Here is a 20,145-nt window from a genome sequence, read left to right on the forward strand (position 1 = left end):
CATAGTTTGTAATGCTTCCTTGGGAGAAAAAGCTGTAGGAGCAATTTAGATGGATACTTGTGACTTTCTCTGCTGGCTTCCCCATTGACTTTTTTTAGTAGAAACTGGCAGGGAAGATTGTAAATGGTGATAACCTGACTGCAGAGTGCTGCAATTGTCATAAGAGTGAGCCAGTTGACAAATCCTTGAATTATGATCAGTGTCTGTGTGGGTGTTGCGATGGTCAGAACTTTGGGGACTGGTCAGAAGTATCACATGTTCAGCACCATGAATGAATGGTGCTAAAAGAATGGTGATTAACCGAGGACTCTATATGTATCTGCCTCCTTTAGTAGAACCCAATTTTTATTATTTCCAGTGCACTATTGATGTTCGTGATAACTAGATTATCCTGAGAAAACTATAATTTTGGTATTAGAGCAGTTGATTGTAAAATATTTCTTCTTACAGAATTCTATTCAGGCCTGCAAACCTTTTTCTGAGGTCCACCTAGGCAGGTAAAATAATTGCTGCATCATCAGCATAAGCAATATTGCCAAATACTTGTCACAGAGTTCAGGAGGATGGAATTCCTTTTTGGTTAAGGCAACTATCTTTGAATTCAAATAGATATTAAACCCAGGGGAGCTAGAATACCGGTTTTTCGCTCCTTGATAGATTGGAATGTCTGCAAGTAGGTGACCAGCTCTTTCATCTCTAACTTGGATGACTGTATTTTCATACAGAGAAGGAAAGCTTCCCCCACCAAAGCTTCCATTCCCAAAGGGATGGGAATGGTTATAGATCAGATCTAGTCACCTGGTATTTGTTATTGTGTTGCTTTCAGGGAAAAAGGAACACAACTGGGAGCTTTCTCACTTTTCAGTCAATTAATTAGTTTATGAGTCTTTGACTAGGGACCCTGGGGCCCAAGTAGGGGTGCTATGCTGTGTCATCAGTGGAGTCTAGCAAAAACAGCAGGCCTCAACTTATGGGCAGTCATTTAGCAGCTGTTAAAACTTTCAGCAGACTCCCTTCTCCAAAGCCACTTATGACCTGGTCCCAAAGTTGTCATTTACCATTACAGCTGACTATAGGGATGCTCCACCTATCTAGCCCCCATCCTCCCCACCCCATCTCCATAGGTCTTGGATTTACTTCTCACCCCACCAAGCCCCACACTCGCCTCCTCACTTACTTTCAAAGACTTCTAGAGCCCTGACTACAGAAACGTTGAATTGTGGATGCTTGGAAAATAGTGGCTATTGAAAAATAGTAATTTTATTGAAAATTATAATTAAAAAGATAAAAAATAAGAATATAATAAAAAAGAAAATAAATACATAAATATATAAAGAAATGATTTCCCCTTCATCACAACCATTTTGTAATTTACTACCTTCCCTTAAAATTTAACAAATTAACTCTTTCCCATATCTCTTCTCTTATCTACAAACAAATTTTATATCTTAAAGCCTTGTCATTCAATTCTAATCAGCAAAAGAGCAACAGAGATTACTTCTATTTTAACCTTGATCAAATAAAGCAACTTTATTTTCCTTCCTTTTACATTTAGGAATCTTGATCTAGTCTCTTCTAATGCCATAGAACTTGATTTCTTTTCAGGTTTTTTTGGTGCTTCTCACAAAATTCAACAAGTCTACTTTGTAAATCCAATATGAAGTTTTCCAGGTTACTTCTTTGGTTTGTTATTTGTATGTCAGTGCAGCATCTTTTTCTGTATCATTCTTGTAGCCTGTCATTTTAAAATTTACTTTCAGGGCAGTCTCAAACTTTTCTAGTAAAACTTGCTCATCCTCCATAACATATGTATTTTAAACATAATCTGCAGAGGGAGACACTTTTAAAAATAACTTCTGGATGAATTGTTCAAGAATATCCTTCAGTATGCCCAGTGTTAAAATATTTTGCTCCATCTGTACTATGAGGTCAAATTTAAGTGTTCTACTCCTTTATTTGTAATTTTCAGTTCCTTCTGGTTGCCTTCTGGCATCCAGTGTTCAAAGTCTAATCCTGCCATTGTTTTTAAAGATAATTCAAAACAAAAGCATTTTACCATAGGAAGGATTTTTATAGTAAATTCCAAAATCTTATTTCAGATCCATCCGGAATCTTACCCTGCTTGCAACTTTCCAAAATCAAAATTCTGAGCATCCTTTGACTGCTTATTCCAAACAATTATTTAAATCCTTAAACTTTTATTTAAAACTTTTATTGCTAAGTATTGAAGAAATACACCAGTTGTTTTCAGACTTGTCAATCCAAAGATTCCTAATAGCTGAAAAGCAGTTCAAAGGTGATTAGAAAAGTAAGTGATTAGAAAAGTAAGTATATGAACCTAGTGTCCTTTTGAAAGTGCCAACCTTGGTTTGAGCAAAAAGATTACTATAATTCCCTCAACACTGTCAAACTAGTTATTAAGTCTGCATTACTATTAATCTTCTCATCGTTGCTATCACCCATCTCCTCCCACTTATGACTGTATGAGTGTAACCTTGTTGCTGGTATCCTTACAATTTATATTGACTGTTTCCTAATATGATTTGGTTGCTTATTTGTTCCCTATGACTAAATGATAGTGTGAAGTGTTGTACATTATGATTCTTTTTTTTTAAATTTTTATTTTTTCACAAAAAACAAATAAACAAAAAAAAGACACTCTCATCAAACAATTACAATGTGCTGAAGGAGTGTTTACATATCTTCTTGTGCAATCTCAAAGTAAACATCTCTTTCATACATATATCTTATATTATCTTTTCTAACATATCTTTCCATCTAACCAGTGGTAAAATAAATCCCATATTTTATAATATTGCTTATCTTCTTGATCTCTAATTTCGAATGTCAATTTACTCATGTCTGCACATTCCATCATCTTCCTAATTATTTCGTCTTGCAAAGGTAATTTCTCATTTTTCCAATTTTTGGCAAACACAATCCTGGCTGCTGTAATAGTATTCACAATCAAATATTTTAAATGTCTAGTATACATCTTGGGAATAATTCCCAACAGAAAGACTTCTGGCTTAAAATCTATATGTTTTTTAATCATTTTCTCCAACCACATGTGTATTTTAGTCCAATATCTTTTCGCTTCAACACACGTCCACCACATATGGTAGTATGATCCAGGATCTGATGACACTTCCAGCATTTTTCAGATTTATCTTTGAATATTCTGGCGATTCTTGTCGGGGGTAGATGCCACCTGTAAAACATCTTATACAAATTCTCTTGATATGCTGTAGACATTGTCATTTTATAATTATATATCCATAATTTCTGCCAGGCTTCTAGATCTATCCCATGGCCAAAATTCTTCCCCCAAGCGATCTTTGTCTCTTTTACTTGTTCTTCTCCCAATGTTTCTTCTAATAAATATCCATACAATTTCCTAATCAAGTTGTCATCAGAACCTATTAAAATCTTATCAAAACTAGTTATATTATTGTAAAAGCCTTCTGTTTTAACATCTTTATCATATCTGGATTGTATTTGCAAATAAGAAAACCAATTCATTGTTATTCCATCTGCCTCTAGTTCTAATTTGGATTTTAACTCACCCTTTTCATTCAACAGTTCATTATACCTAACAATGTGTTCCTTTCTAAATGTTATCGAATATGAGAATGCCTCAATAGATGATACCCACATTGGAATTTTCAAAAAATGACTTTTCTTTATCTTCTCCCAAATTGACAGTAACGCTTCTCTAATTAAATGTCTTCTAAATTATCCCTGTGTTTTAGCTTGTCCATACCATAAAAAGGCATGCAATCCCAACAACAAATCATGTCCTTCCAAGGTCAATATTCTATTATTTCTTAAGGTTATCCATTCTTTAATCCACATCAAATTTGCTGCCTGATAATACAATTACCAGTTAGGTAGCCCGAAACCACCTCTCATTCTCTTGTCTTGTAATAATTTTAATTTTATCCTCGCTTTTCTCCCTTGCCAAATATATTTCAACATTATTTTGTTTGGTTCCACAAAATAGCCTCTGCTCAATTTAAATGGAATAGTTTGGAAACTACAAAATTCTAGGTAATATATTCATCTTGATTGTTGATATTCTTCCAAGCAATGACAATTGTATATATTCCCATTTAACCAAATCTTTCACAATCTGCTGTTTGAGTTTACCATAGTTGTTCTCTTTCAATGTGCTACACCTTGCAGTCAAATATATCCCAAAGTATTTAACTTTGTTTGTGACCTGCATATTTGAGCATTCTGCCAGCTCAATTTTTTACTTCGTTAACATATTTTTTGTCAACATTTTTGTTTTATCTTTATTAATTTTCAACCCTGCCACTTTCCCAAATTCACCTATTCTTTCTATCAGGCAATTTATAGATTCTAATGGATCTTCAATAATAAAAACCAGGTCATCAGCAAAAGCTTGGAGTTTATATTCTTCCTTCTGAATTCTCAAACCTTTTATCTCCCTTTCCTCTCTAATATTTCTATTTAATACTTCCAGGGACAACACAAACAGCAGCAGTGACAGTGGGCAACCTTGTCTTGTACCTTTTTCAATTTTGAATAGCTTCAGTCAATTCTCCATTTATCATAATCTTGGCTGATTGTTTATGGTATATAGTTTCTATTACTTTAATAAACATTTCACCAAACCCCATTTGTTTCAATTGTAGGAAAATAAAATGCCAATTAAAATTGTCAAAAGCTTTTTGTGAGTACCTTATGATTCTTTATGAATGTATCTTTTCTTTTATGTACACTGAGTATATGCACCAAGACAAATTCCTTGTGTGTCCCATCACACTTGGCCAATAAAGAATTCTATTCTATTCTGTTCCCTTGTCTGTCATAACTCTAAATCTATATCACTGTCTTATATTTTCTTTTCAAAGAGCAACTGTATGGAGCATTAGTTTTTGATTTCAAATCCTTTCCTTGTCCAGAGAGGAATTAAGATCCTGCCTACTCACTTGATTCTTCATTCCACTACAGTCATCATCTTTTTTTAATCTTTTCTTCCCTAGAGGACTGTGAGGGCAACTAAGTTCTATAGAAATAATAAGCTAGCATATTTTTCGGACTATAACACCCACCGGAATATAAGATACACCAAGTTCTCGAAGAGGTAAACAAACAAACAAAAAAGGTTTTTGCCCTTTTTGGCCCCAGAAGCACTCTGGAAATGTTTTTCCAAAAAAAAGGGATGTTCAGAGGTTTTGGGAGGCCTGCAGAGTGCTCCTGGAGGCTGGAGAGGGCAAAAATGCCCCCATTTTGCAAAAAAGGGCTCGTTTTTGGCCTCCCAAACCCCCTCACGGGTCATATTTTTGCCCTCCCCAGCCCCCAGGAGGACTCTGCAGGCCTCCCAAGCCCTCTGCGCATCCCATTTTTGCAAAAAACAGGCCCGTTTTCACCAAAGCGGGACACACCGGGCAGAGTTTTGGGAGGCCAAAAATGACTGTATTCGGTGTATAAGACGCACCAACATTTCCACCCTCTTTTGTGGGGGGGGGAGTGTGTCTTATACTCCGAAAAATACGATATATAAATAAACTTTTTTCTTCTTCATCATCTAAAAATGTGCTATCTAAACCATTACCTTCTGTAGTCTAACAGAGTTCAAACATGAAAAATAGATATTTTATAGTTGAATTCATACATCTTTGATTCTGATAGGTTTTACAATTGTAAACATGTTGGGGAATCTCCATTCTCTATCAGGAATGCACCTGGGATTGATGTCTTATTTGTTTAAAAATGTAGCTATTTTAAGCACACTGACTTGAACACATAATTATTTCAAAATATGTCCCAGGTCAATTACTTGGCAACACAATACTTCTTTGCATATTAATCAGGTGATATTTCCAACTATCAATATTTAATAGTACCGGTATGTTAATTTGGGGATATTGTAACTGTACAGGTTTTTTTTTTTGTTTGAATTCTCTTTGTTCTATAGATTTATTTCAATTTGCTTCCATTTTCTACTGACTTGCTACCAGGAGTTTTGTGTCAGTATATTCTTTGGAATTCTTTGATGTTGTAATTGGTTACAAGATTTTACAGTTCTCGTTTTGAAGGATTCATTCATCTGTATTCGCTCTTTAAGCTGGGATTTTCTTGTTAAATTTTCAAATTTGAAAGCATTCAGAGTGAGTAACTAAAACTGGATTATAAAAGTATTCCCACTGTAAATGAGATACATCTGGGAAGTTTATACAAGTACAAAGCATAGTACAATTGGTATGCTTTGTGTGCCTCTATCTATTTTAGTAGGTGTGTAAAATTGCCTTGAATGAGATTCAGGTTTACTGTAGTTATGCAAAAAAACTGGAAATTTGAAAATCTTTGGCACAGTTTAAAGGAGAATCAACCGTGATGTACTGGTTAAATTGTTGAACTAGAAGCAAAGGAGTTCAGACTCTAATCTGCTCTCAACCATGAAAGTTTACTAGGTGACTGAGGTCAGTCATTCTCTCTTAGCCCAATCTACCTTACCGGAATATTGCTTTGAGGAAAAAAATAAGAAAAGAGGGACCACTCTGTATGTCTCTTAAACTCTTGAATGAAATGCTGTGCATATGTCTAAAAATATTAAGCAAAAGAATTGTGTATCTTTTCATCTCTCTTTTATGGTCATGTATTAAAAGTAATTATTTTAATTGTAAATCTATTTGTACAGTAACTCTAGTTAGTATTGTAACTAGAGTTATTAATACAGACAGTATATATATATGGATATAAATAAAACAGTGGTTACATCAAAATAAGCTACACTGAAACTAATGTGCAATTTTTGCTGAAATTGTTGATGTTCCTGACTTTGAAGGAAATCTTACAATAGCCATACGGAAACCCCAGATTTAGCAGCAATGTGCTTGAATATCATTTGGGGATTAATAGTGAAAGAGGATTGTTACTCTCATCCAGTTTGTAATCTGTCTGGAAGAAGGGGGTAATCAGTGCCCCACAAACTACATGTAGCCTCTCAGATCTCAATTTATGGCATCTATGGCATCATGAGATTACATAATTTTAGCAGTTAGTTTGTTTTTAAAATAGAAGTTAGGATGGGACGAAGGTGCTCTCAGAAAGAAAATGACTTCTATCTCAGCTATTTAAACTACCCTCAAATCAGTCCAAAATCATACATATGAAACTCCAGAGTAATATGGTCACATTTATGATGTATCGTTTCAGGCTGTTTTAGGGAGAGGGAGGTCTTAAGGATGGCAATGGGAGCAATTTGTTATTCCCATTTTTATTAATCTTTTAAAAACAGAGAAGAGAAGTGGGCTCTCTCTGAGACCTTCTTTAGACCTCAAGAAATCTGGAAACTTGAATTGCAAAAATTGCCCATACTTGATCTAGGGATATGAGCTATAGTGGAAAACAGTATATTGAGCTAAATGGATCAGCAGTCTGATTTAGTGGAACTGATACATTTCTGTTTTAGACATATTAATATATTTCAAATAGTTTAATTAAACTGCTTCTTTTCAGGAAATCAAATCTCAAGGTCACTATAACCACGGATACAATGAAACTCTTGGGCGCAAAAGCCACATTGATGATTACAGCACATGGGATATTGTCAAAGCCACACAGTAAGTGTATTTGTTTAGTCAGCTTACAGGTATTTGTTTCATTTGGAAATCAACCCTTAAGGTATTAATTCTGTATTGTTATATAATTATGAAGGGATTGTGATAAAAGCAAAGACTGTTTAGACCTTTTGACTCTTTTGATCCTAAACAATCTTTGCTACAATACAAAATTAATACTTTAAGTGTTGATTTCCACATGAAACAAATATAGAAATTTAGTGCATGATATTGATGATTTAGTTGTTTACTTTTTATCTAGTGATTTTATTTATTTCTGATTCCTTTTTTATGCTTTGAATAAAGATGCTTACTCTGAAAGGGAATAGCATGATGGGGAAGTTTCACCCTCCAGCTGTAACTATAGGCTACACAATCCCATACTAGTCTGCTGCTGGTCAATTTCAGTGGGCTTCAATTACGGCACTGCTTACGCCTTTAGGACTTTTTGGCAGTCACCCACCAAACCTCTTCTAGCCTTCCCTGCTGAATCTGGTATCAAGCCTTTTAAAGCCATGCTGCTGGTGAACTGTCCTAAGTTATTTTGCTCTAGCTTCCATTAGGCCTCTTCATAACTGAAGCTTAGGTTTCTCTCTATCTTATAACTTCCTGGCTTGTAACACAATTCTGCTTTTCCTCAAAGGTTTTCAGCTCCCTTCATTCTCTTCCGCTAGCTTGAACTAGTTTTTTTTTGGGGTGGGGGGAACTGATTCTCCATTCTCTTTGAGCTCTAAATTCCATTCTTTTATCTTACCTCTGCTACTAGCATAGGCAGGAGGGGCCATTTAAAAGGAGCAGACAAAGGGTGTTTCTTCCCCTGTGTTACACAACTTGTTCTTCCACAGGTGGTATAAACTGAGTCAATGAAATTGCACATGTTGAGAGTGCATTTTGTAAATCAGGATTGCCAAACTCTCTGTGTTTTCATTCTGAATGTATTAGAAATTTAGAAGATCTTATAAATAATGCATTGGTGAAGGGTGGAGAAGGAATAGATGAAAGTAATGGTGATGAATAGTTATTATCTCTATGATTTACAGATAGTCCTCAAGCTATAACCCTAATAACCCTAATAGAGCCTTCCCATTAGGGTTGTAAGTCAAAATTGGACACATGAATTGGACTCATTTTTATGACATTTTTGAAATATTCTCATTAAACAAATCAACTGGTCTCTAAATGATCGAAGATTGGGCTTACTGTTTGCTTTGATTCATTAAATGACTTCTGCCATCCTTGAGAGGCTAGGGAATTTGCCAGGCTCCCCAGCTGGAGCCTCCAGAGGGAATGCTGCTGCCTACCCATCAACTGTTCTGGCAAGGCCAGGTAGTCCTTTACTTCTGAACCGCAGTACCTCCAGGCAAGTGCCCAGATTAAATTGCGATGGGGGTAAATTTGTAAGGCTCCAGTAGAGCTTTTGGAAAAAACTGCCCATCCATCAGCTGTTCTACAAACAATCTATAATATTTCACACTAATCCTCAAAGCAAACAAACACAGTGCAGTTGGCTGCAAAGTATATTTCTGCAGTTAAATCTTAAATTCTGATTAAATTTAATCTTAAACTGTGTGCAAACGAACAGTACAGTTGTTAGGCAGCTGCTTGTACCTCAAGGACTACTTGTAATTATCTAGTTGCATCACTACAAAAGACTAACACCCACACACATTTTACAAAAATTAGTTATTGCTTCCTTGTCCTCAAGTAAGTATTGTAATAACAATAAACAGGCATATATGGCAGCTTCATAAAACAAAATGGTTTTTGTGGTAACTTTGATTACTAGCCTAAAAACATTTTCCTTGTTGTAAAAATGCAAATATGGTAGCAATAGCACTTAGACTTATGTACTGCTTCATGGTGCTTTACAGCCCCCTCTAAGCAGTTTTACATAGTCAGCATATCCAACAATCTGGGTACTCATTTTTCTGACCTCAGAAGGATGGAAGACTGAGTCAACCTTGAGCAGGTGAGGATTGAACCCCTGGCAATCTGCAGAATTGGCCTGCAATACAACATTCTAACCTCTGCACCACCTTGGCTCTTAATTCTTAATTCTTAAATCTAATATTGGTTTATTATATAAAATATAATAAATATATTTATTATATTTTATAATTTAGGAAAATATATAAAGTTTTTACTGATACATCATATTGATTATGTAGGGCAGAAACAATAAGATTTCACCTTGGAAGAACAGGAAAATATGTGCATTTATTTTTAAATGTAGAAGTCATTTGGAAAAAGAAAATAAGAGAGATGTCTCCTTTTTTTTTTGTATTCTGTCCAGTGTTGTTCAAATTCAAATATTAAGTTCGATTAATTCAGAATTACTGACTAATTAGACTTTTCTTCAAGGTATGGAATATATGATCGTTGTTGTGAGCTAGTAGAAGCAGGCTATGATGTACGGCAACCTGATAAAGAAAATGTTACGCTTCTCCATTGGGCTGCAATCAACAACAGATTGGATTTAGTGAAGTAAGTGCTACTTTTCTGCCACAATCAGTTTTTAATTTTCTTGATAGGATTTTAACTCCATATTTCTATCATTGTTGGATTAGGCATAAATACACTGTGTAGTCATATACATTAAATAGTAATTAATTGATTGGCCAATGGCTGTAAGAAAAGTTAGTTAGTTCATTCATTCATTCAAATGGTGATTATTCTTTTTTATAGTGCTTTTTCTCTATAGAACTATTTCCTCAATAAATAAATGATCATAGCAGTTGATAAAAATATCAATTTAGAGTTGTCTATAGCTTTTGATAGCCATTTTTCAAATACTTATTCTGTAATGGTCAAAACTATAAGTTGCCAACAGTTAAATTTCTATCATTTAAGATTAATAAACTAAAAAATAGAGTAGCTATTTCATTTTTTCTCATTAATAAATGCTATAATTTCCATTTTCACTTTAGTAATTACTGAAACAATATGTAGTGCCTTGAAAAGACTTAATTTCTTTAGTTTGAAATATAAGAAAAGCTGTATTTAAAGAACAAATGAAGTTAATTTATGTCCATTAAAATAAATGCTTAGTATGGAAAATGAAGCTAAACTGATTAGAGACATTTGTAGAGAATGGTGCCTCTGTCAGGCTAATGGCATGCATTATTTTTATGAGATATTTGAATTATTTCGTACTATCATCTTGAGAATTACAGTCATAAAGTTTAAATAAGAATATTCTAGAACAGAAAATACAAATATAATATTTAATATATTAATACACATATACACACGATATTATATATAAAATAAATACTAACAGTTTTGGAATTCATACATAATTCATAAAACTTTTGCTTATAAAAGTAACCACATTTAAATGTTTAAATATATTTAAAATCTCTCCAGTCCAATTTTCTTGGCATAACTACAAAATTTCAATCTACTGCTTTTAAATCCAATCATTGAGGTTCAGCTGACACCACCTGCAGTCTGCAGTAAATGAAATGGTACATAAAGGATTGGAGAGAAGCATGTCAGCTACTGTAACTGCTTATGTAGCAATGAAATGATCAAGAATATTTTTCAACTTTTTAATGGTCAAGGAGTTCATAAAGAAGTAGGATTACTATGCACATTGCTTGGAGAAAGCTTTTTTGTTTTACGAACCTGTATATTGCTTTTCATTCTAAGATTGCTGGGTAATTTATAATATTAAAATGTAGCATAAAACAACTAAAATGTCACTTGTTTAAAAAAGAAGAGAAACAAAAAGATTTTAAAAGCTTAAAAGTCATAGGCACAGAAAAGGTGACAAATTAGGCAAATGGATCACTACAAATGAAATTCTTTCCTGATCATTATCTCCTTTGGATAATCATATCCGTAGATATGATGCAGAGAAGAACATTGGAGATAAAGTCAGTTTAAGTGGATTATATATATATATATATTACCTTTCAAATATTTAATACTTCTTGACCAATGATTCTGCAACTTACTGTTTGGCCTCCCCACAGTGAATATGGAGTTTATTTAAACGTATTGGCCACCCAACTTCAGTGAAGGTCTGCAGTTGAGTTGCTTATCTTAGTCTTTGCTTTTTTTTATCTAATAAAAACTAATGGTAACAGCATGAATGAAGATATATTTAAAATATTTTTATCAGTTAATTTCTGTATATAGTTATGTAAGTAACACTTTTACTTTAAAAGTCAGTTTTCTGATTAGTCAGTTTTTTGAGAACTGTGTTCACCTTAAATGCACTTTGATTCCCTTGATCTTTTACTATTTAAAAGGAGTATATCATTTACTGATTAATTCAAAAATGTAATGAATATAAAATACTGTTTTCCATGTTTATAAAAGCTCTTTTTGTATCCTGCATTTCTTAACGAAAGTGTTATCACTTTCTGTCCTCCTATTATTATATCTATATTTATTCTTTGTCTACAGGTACTACATATCGAAAGGTGCTATTGTTGACCAGCTGGGAGGTGACCTGAACTCCACACCACTCCATTGGGCAACTAGGTGGGAAAAATTGGATGTTTTTCACATAATTTCATTATTAATTAATGTTTATAAAACAGTTTTGCAACTCTGTAATGCAAATTAAATCCAGCAAGAAAGAGTTGCTGGTTGATATTGAGTCTTTATATCATTTTTTTTTAAATTTGAATTTATATCCCACCCTTCTCTGAAGACTCAGGGCGGCTTACACTGTGTTAAACAATAGTCTTCATCCATTTGTATATTATATACAAAGTCAACTTTTATTGCCCCCAACAATCTGGGTCCTCATTTTACCTACCTTATAAAGGATGGAAGGCTGAGTCAACCTTGGGCCTGGTGGGACTTGAACTTGCAGTAATTGCAAGCAGCTATGTTAATAACAGACAGACTTAGTCTGCTGAGCCACCAGAGGCCCATAAATCTCTGTCAGACACTGAGGAAGCAGATCTGCAACTTGACTCACAGCTACTGCTTGCTGGGCAGATATAGGCTATAGATAGGTCAGCATTTGCTCCAGGTTTTTGTTTTGCTTTTTTGGTAAATCAACTGTGCTCCTATCTTTAGCAGAAAGACATATCTAGAATACTCGTATCATCACCACTCATTTGTAGTAGTGCAATGTTTAGTGCAGGGGCTGCTTTTAAAGAACATCTAAAATTCACAGTTGAAACCTGCCTGTTAGCTTGTAGAGCACACATTGCCAGGAGCATATTTTACTGAAACCCCTACATGAGTTTTCAATAAGTTTATGGATGCATTTCAAAATGTTGGTTTCCATTTCTAAAGTCCTGTATAGTTTGACACCGAACATTCTCTTGAGCCATATTCTGCAACTGAAACTGACCTGACTGACTCAGTTGTCCCAGGGAATATGTAGGTAGTATCTCCATTTCCACAAAGCGGGGGTGGGGGGGGAGTGATGCACAGAGCTGCTGGTTTTGTAGTAGTATTGGCTTTTTGGACAGCATCCTGATTGACATCTTCAGTGTACAAGTAGTGCTCAACTTACAACCATTCTTTTAGTGATCACTTGAAGTTACAAGAACATTGAAAAAATTATGACCAGGTTTCACACGATTGTTGCAGCATCCCCATAACCACGTGATCAAAATTCAAGCGCTTTGCAACTGGCATGTATTTATGACAGTTGCACTGTCCCAGGGTCATGTGATCATCATTTGATAACCTTCCCTGCTAGCTTCCAACAAGCAAAGTCAATGGTGGAAGCCTGATTTGTTTAATGACTGCACGATTCACTTACCTCTAGTGATTCATTTAACTGGCAAAAAGGTCGTAAAATGGGGCAAAACATGCTTAATGGCTGCCTTGATTAGCAACAGAAATTTTGGACTTTCTTGTGGTTGTAAGTCTAGGACTCCCTATAATTATTTCAGAAGACACTGAAAGTAGATGCTCCAAAGATTAAGTAGCTGCCAGTTGGGTTCTTCTGTTACTGCTGAGTTTGTTTTGGTTTTAGTTTTGGACATTGACATTTATGTGTTATTTTAGAATTTAATAAAATAGAACTTTATTGGCCAAGTGTGATTGGACACACAAGGAATTTGTTTTGGTGCATATGCTCTCAGTGTACATAAAAGAAAAGATACCTTCATCAAGGTACAACACTTAATGATAGTCATAGGGTACAAATTTAACACTTAATGATACAAGACTTAATGATAGTTGTAGGCTACAAATAAGTAATCAGGAAACAATATCAGTATAAATCGTAAGGATACCATATGCATATTTTATGCATATTTACCATGGTTTTTTAAAATTATGTACTGTGTATTTAATAATTGTTAGGAGTCTTAGCAAATCACTAATAATGAATTATCAGTCAGTTCAATGAATCAAGAGTTCATTATTTGCTGATTAGTGATTTTGAAAGGACTTATCTGTACATTCACTAATACACTAATTTTTGAGATGCAATTTTTAAGAAAACAGCAAAATATCTAGTATGTTTACTAAATGAAGGAACAAACTGCATGGCTGATGAATGTAAAACCTGAAAAGGTTCTTTGTGCTCATGGAATATTTCCATGTTTTAATTGTGTCAAAACTCTTGGTACATGAATCAGATTTCTCTCAAATTTGTGCCACCTAAATGTATTACATTGTAATTCTAATCATCCAAAAATGTAATGGTTCATATGAAAATGTGAAGGTACAATTTTTCCTGGCTCTTGTTTTATCAGGAGTGGCTTTCCAGGTGGCTTTCTGTTTTATCTGTAGATCTAGAGAAATTTAGATTGACAGAACTGAATAAATTATGGATTTTTCGTTATCCCACATATTAAGGACTTGGAATAGCATAAAAATTATTCAGTCAAGTTGTTCAACTGGCTAAATAAAGGTAAAATTCTCACTTTCAAGAAATAAGAAGTAAGCAACATTTTTGAAATCGTTACCTAGGATGGTATCGCTCAGCTTGAGGCTAAAGACACAGCATGGCCTTCTCCAATTCAAAGAGACATTTGTTCAGCAGGCTGAGGGAAAGAGGCAGTCCCGGAGCCAGCGAAATCTGGGGGCTGGGCAGGGGACAGAATGTATCTGCCCTCAGTGTGGAAGGAATTGCCACTCTCAAATTGGCCTTTTTAGTCACACTAGATGCTTTTTCCACAGCACGATACCATAGTCTTTTGAGACTGAAGGATGCCAATGAGCTAGGATGGTTTTCAGAACAAATGTCTTGTAAATAGATAGACTTAAATAAGTTTGTATTTCTCCTCTAGGTGAAATAATTTACAAATAAAGGAAAAGCTACGTTACAAAATTTAATGCTGTTTTTATTGTTTTAGACAGGGTCATTTATCAATGGTTGTACAGCTTATGAAATATGGTGCAGATCCATCATTAATTGATGGAGAAGGATGTAGTTGTATTCATTTAGCAGCCCAGTTTGGACATACATCTATTGTTGCTTACCTAATAGCCAAGGGACAGGTATGTACATTTGTTTCATAACTTTAGGAGTGACAATTACATATTCACATGTATTTTATAATTGCATTTCTGAGATTAACATATGCAGTACTATGCTTAACTTCCTGGGTATAACTCTTTGAAGTCAACAGAATTTACCACTGAATAGTTGAATATATAGTACTAGTAAATTATTTTATATTATCTAAATGGACTCTAAAGCTTTATCTAAAAGCTTCTGCAACAGGTGGTAAGGCAGTAGAACAAAGTAATTTGTCCCCGGGCTGTGTGGCAACAACCCAAATGCAGCCACCTTTTTGTCCCCACTCACAAATGGACACGTTTCAACTAACGACCGCCACAACATGCAACCCTAATGGGCAGGCTCCATTACAGGCATATCTCGAGGATATAAAATTCAGGTATTCCTCAACTTACAACAGTTCATTTAGTGACGATTCAAAGTTACAATGGCACTGAAAAATGTTACTTATGGGCATTTTTCACACAACCATTGCAGCATCCCCATGGTTATGTGATCAAAATTCAGATGCTTGACAACTGACTCATATTATTGTCAGTTGCAGTGTCCCAGGGTCACGTGATCCCCTTTTGTGACTTTATGACAAGCAAAGTCAATGGAGAAGCCAGATACACTTAACAACCGTATTACTAACTTAATAGCTGCAGTGATTTACTTAATAACTGTGGCAAAAAAGATTGTAAAATAGACCAAAATTCACTTAACAAATGTTTTACTTAGTAACAGAAATTTTGGATTCAGTTGTGGTCATAAATTGAGGATTACCTGTAATTTCATTTACAGAAATGACTGACCTAAAACAGTAGATGGTGCTCTTACACCTACAACAAACTGTGATCAAATGCATGCACACAAAATTGTTTAATATAATCTGCAAAAATATAAAACCTTCAGTCAACACCTAAAATACTTCATAATAGCATAGTATCATACTGTCTTAATTTCCTTCAGAGGAGGTAACCAGATGTTTTCCCTTAGTATTCTCTTTTTATATGTGATTATTTCTGTTTTCATCAGGATGTTGATATGATGGATCAAAATGGAATGACACCTTTAATGTGGGCAGCTTATAGAACACACAGGTAATTTGCTCATTTAAGTTTAAATCTGTGGGTCATTATTTTTAACATTCCAGTAGCATTCATAACATAAAATACATTAGAATTTTGTATTCTTAAATATTATTTGAAAGAAATGGTTCATACCTCATAGGTGCATAGCACTCTTCTACTGTCCATTAAGGTAGTTCAACAAAACTAGCAAACTCAGGAAAAAAGAGCCACTTTCCAGAAAAATATTGCCAATAGGGTAACTTAACAAAATTTGAAAACCTATCAAAGCAATTGTGCTCAACTTAACATAATTATGGTGAAGTTTTTTCTTACACCTGTCCATGCTAGGTCTAGTCTCTATGAGCTGATACGTCTATTTTACATCATTCTTGTTTTTTCTTCTGCTGTCTCTTGATCTGTTTGATATTCTATCACATTTTTAGATCAACAGGATCTTTTTTCAAGTTTTCATAGAAACCTGAAAAAGTAATTCTGCTTTAATGAATAGCTGAAAAATACATAAGGATTGACACAAATCATTATTTTGAAACTATGCACAGTTCTCTTGTTTATAGTAGATCTACTGTATGACATTCACATTATTATAGTGATAATACCTAGCTCTTGCTCCTTATTATCCAGTTCCAAGGAAATATTCAATAGCTTGGACATCATTGAACTCTAATGACTAAACAAAGAAAAGAACATGAAATTAAATCCAGACAACATGGCAGTTCTATTGATAAATACCAAAATAGACTGTGGGACTGAGGAAATGAAGAATTAATGTCACTGAACAGTCCAGATTTGGCAGTATACAGTGATGATCAGACCAATGAAAAACTGTATTTCTCCATCGTAGTTGTATTCTCAGAACAGCTCGGAAAATTGACTGCTTGCCCCTGAACCATGTTTGGAAGGCTCTTCACAGATAAAATTCCTGACATTCGATCCAGATTCAACAGCTTTTGGACAGTCTAGTGCACGGGTGTCAAACTTGCGGCATCACATTGCCATCACGTGACGTTTCATGACTTTTTTCCCTTTGCAGAGCTGGGGTGGGCACGGCCTGTGCATGACGTATCCAGGCCGCGGGCCACCAGTTTGACACCCCTAGTCTAGTGCTATGACTAGAGCAATATTTTGTAAGATTATTTGATACTCTTTTGAATTAGTGAAGTCTGAGAAAAAGGATAAAACTCTCAATGACATGAGGTTAACTTTCACTAAAATGGATCCATGCCCAGCTTGGATCTTTTAAGAAATTAGATGGGGACTATGTAGAAGAGATAAAGAAGAGATAAATACCTCTTTTGTGAAAGATGCTACATAGTTATTCTGAAAATGTCCAGTGTGCATTTCTATTTAAGAATCCATCTCTGATATAGTCTTCTTCAACAATTTCCACTCAATTTGTAGTCTCCCTTTTTAGGGAAGTTTATAGAGAAGATGATAGGACTTCAGTTACAACAGATTATCAGTTGGCCATGATATTTTTCAGGACTGCTTCTGAGAGTTATGTTCTGCTTTGATAGTTCTGCTTCTTTATGCACGGGTGGCTCCAGTGAATGTCACTAGTAATAAATCACTCATTTATATTTTAATTAATTCAGAAACTAAACTGATTGACTCTGAAAGAATATATACTCTTTCTCCAAGGAATTTTCATCTAAATGAACGTAATAAGTCTTTGTTTATATAATGTTTTTATTAATTTTCCAGTGTGGATCCTACTCGGTTGCTGCTTACTTTTAATGTTTCAGTGAATTTGGGAGACAAATATCATAAGAATACAGCATTACACTGGGCAGTTCTAGCAGGAAATACTACAGTGATTAGTCTACTGTTAGAGGCTGGAGCTAATGTTGATGCCCAAAATATCAAGGTAAGTCTGTCTTCATGTAGTAGAAATTTCACATTATGTTGGTTATTTTTTTAATAAGAACAAGATTCAGTTCCAACACATATATTCAGTAAAAACTCTCTTCTGCATTACAGATACTTTTGGCTCTTTCCCCATATCCAATGCCTGGTGTTCATGTTGCTTTTCAACTGTTTAACTCTTCATGGATATTCCCTCCATCCCTTTGTTGTGGTCACAGATTTACTATTTACTTGTTTTTTTCTTTGAGTTACCTTGTCCCTTGTATTATACAAACATAGCCCCATATCTTCTAGGACCGTTTTCATCTTCTGTCACTGTCTGCCTTATATTTAATACCGTTGTGTACCGTTATCTGTGGCATGATTTCTAATCTTATGAAATCAGTGCTAAACAGCATATAAATGCTTCATTAAAATCTCCTTTGACTTAATATTTTCTACTGCCCATTCCTCCACTGAGTATTATTTTTTGAAATATTCAGAGATCCCCAATATTTGGGGGGGGGGGGGTTAACATTTTTGAATTTTGAGAGCATGTCCTGATATTGTCACAGAATTGCTACCATGAACTCTTTTTTCACAACACAAATGAATGTGCCTGGTTTCCTTTGCCCAGAGATCTCAGCTTAACATCTCAGTTTAATTTAGCTATTTTTTCAAACCAAGCACTGAACTGCAAACAGCAATCATTTCATTCTCTAAGAATATTTTTGGAAATACTGTAACTACAAAGACAACATTTGGATCTATGAAAATAAAGTATTCATATATTTATTAAAGAAAAAGCAAAGTGCCCTGTAACATCTTGAAAATGTCTTAATGTTGTTATTAATGTAAACTTTTGTGGAACAATATTTACTTTGTTAGATTGTTTTTTCATCAGACCTTGTAACATCATTCTGATTAATCTTTAAGGTCCTGTGTGACACTAGTTTTGTTGTTAATTTTGTTAATTGCAAAAGCCTAATAAAGCCATGGATAGATTTATCTAAAAATAGCTTCCGTAGTCTGGAACATCTTTGCTTTCTCTTCATTAAATGGCAAGCAGCAGTTGGCCATGAACTAATTTACATGTTTTGTTTTTGGAAAACTGCAAAATAACAAATAGATAGAAAATCCTATAAAGAATTTTGTAGAACCTTAAAAATGAATACAGATACTATAACCTATATTTTCATCAATTGTTTTCAGTGAAGTGAATGTAAGGCACAGAAGCTTGGGATTTAACAAATTAATTTTTACTAAGCACAGTTTTTCTTGTGCTTTTGCTGCAGAAAGCTGACAAATCCAGGTATATAGTTACTTGTTTTATAATTTATGGAAGAGGGAGAAGATAACTCAGAAAGGCCTGCAATGTCTGGACAGCGGCAATTCCAGAGGAAAAAACAGAGTTAATTTTTCTTCAACGTGTATCTATAAAAAAAGGGGGGGGCATAAAAATATTATTCAGCTATTTGAGCTGAATACTCTCAAATGAGATACTATAAAAAATTAAAAGATCTTTTTCAGATATATCCCTTCAAAGGCATATTGGATACTTGCTTTCTTTATAGCTGAATGCTAAATATTGTCTTACTTTCCAGTCAATAAAATAAAAGAAATTACGTTTCCATGTCTTGTGCTGACTCAGGGTGAAAACCCAGAAACTCTGTGCTTTCTGTGGTTGAAATACTCAAGCACATGTTCCAAACTCATGCATTCCTTATTTTTTTTTATGTTTCCCCCTATTTTCTTTAATTAACTCAGGGGAATGGGGAATGAGTAATGGAAGATGACTTATTACATCTTCTACATTGTAATCTGGCATGATGTATGGTTTACTTTCAACCACCTGTGTTTGTGTTTTAATAATAGGAACTGTCTTTTAGAATGCTGGTTTTGAGTAATGTAAGTGTATCTTATATAAAGGTGTTAGGTGAAAAACTTAGATTCAGATGTGTCCTCAATCATGGAAGCTTATGGATTCTTTGGCTCAGTCACTGTCAGCCCGGTGTACCCCATAAGTTTAGTTTAGTTTACTTTATTGTCATTGCACCTTGTACAATGAAATTAAATGCCATCTTCAGTGTACATTATACATAAATAAAACAAAAGCACACATCCTTCACATTCTATACAATTGAATTAAAAACCCCTGATATTTCATTAATATTGCACAATACAGTAGAAT

The 20,145-nt window shown here is 34.4% G+C and overlaps 1 protein-coding gene across 3 annotated transcripts in view; it reads left to right on the top strand.

Annotated features, from left to right (window-relative positions):
• ZDHHC17 (zinc finger DHHC-type palmitoyltransferase 17) overlaps nucleotides 1-20,145 on the top strand; it is a 49,470-nt gene that overhangs the window by 5,668 nt on the left and 23,657 nt on the right. For all 3 annotated transcript variants that reach the window (XM_058191191.1, XM_058191192.1, XM_058191193.1), the window contains exons 2-7: nucleotides 7,492-7,595; nucleotides 9,954-10,076; nucleotides 12,006-12,083; nucleotides 14,873-15,017; nucleotides 16,057-16,121; nucleotides 17,814-17,976. In XM_058191191.1, coding sequence (XP_058047174.1) covers nucleotides 7,492-7,595; nucleotides 9,954-10,076; nucleotides 12,006-12,083; nucleotides 14,873-15,017; nucleotides 16,057-16,121; nucleotides 17,814-17,976 — 678 coding nt within the window. The remainder of the gene's footprint in view (nucleotides 1-7,491; nucleotides 7,596-9,953; nucleotides 10,077-12,005; nucleotides 12,084-14,872; nucleotides 15,018-16,056; nucleotides 16,122-17,813; nucleotides 17,977-20,145) is intronic.

The sequence above is a fragment of the Ahaetulla prasina genome, chromosome 7 (assembly GCF_028640845.1).
Source record: "Ahaetulla prasina isolate Xishuangbanna chromosome 7, ASM2864084v1, whole genome shotgun sequence".
NCBI lineage: Eukaryota > Metazoa > Chordata > Lepidosauria > Squamata > Colubridae > Ahaetulla > Ahaetulla prasina.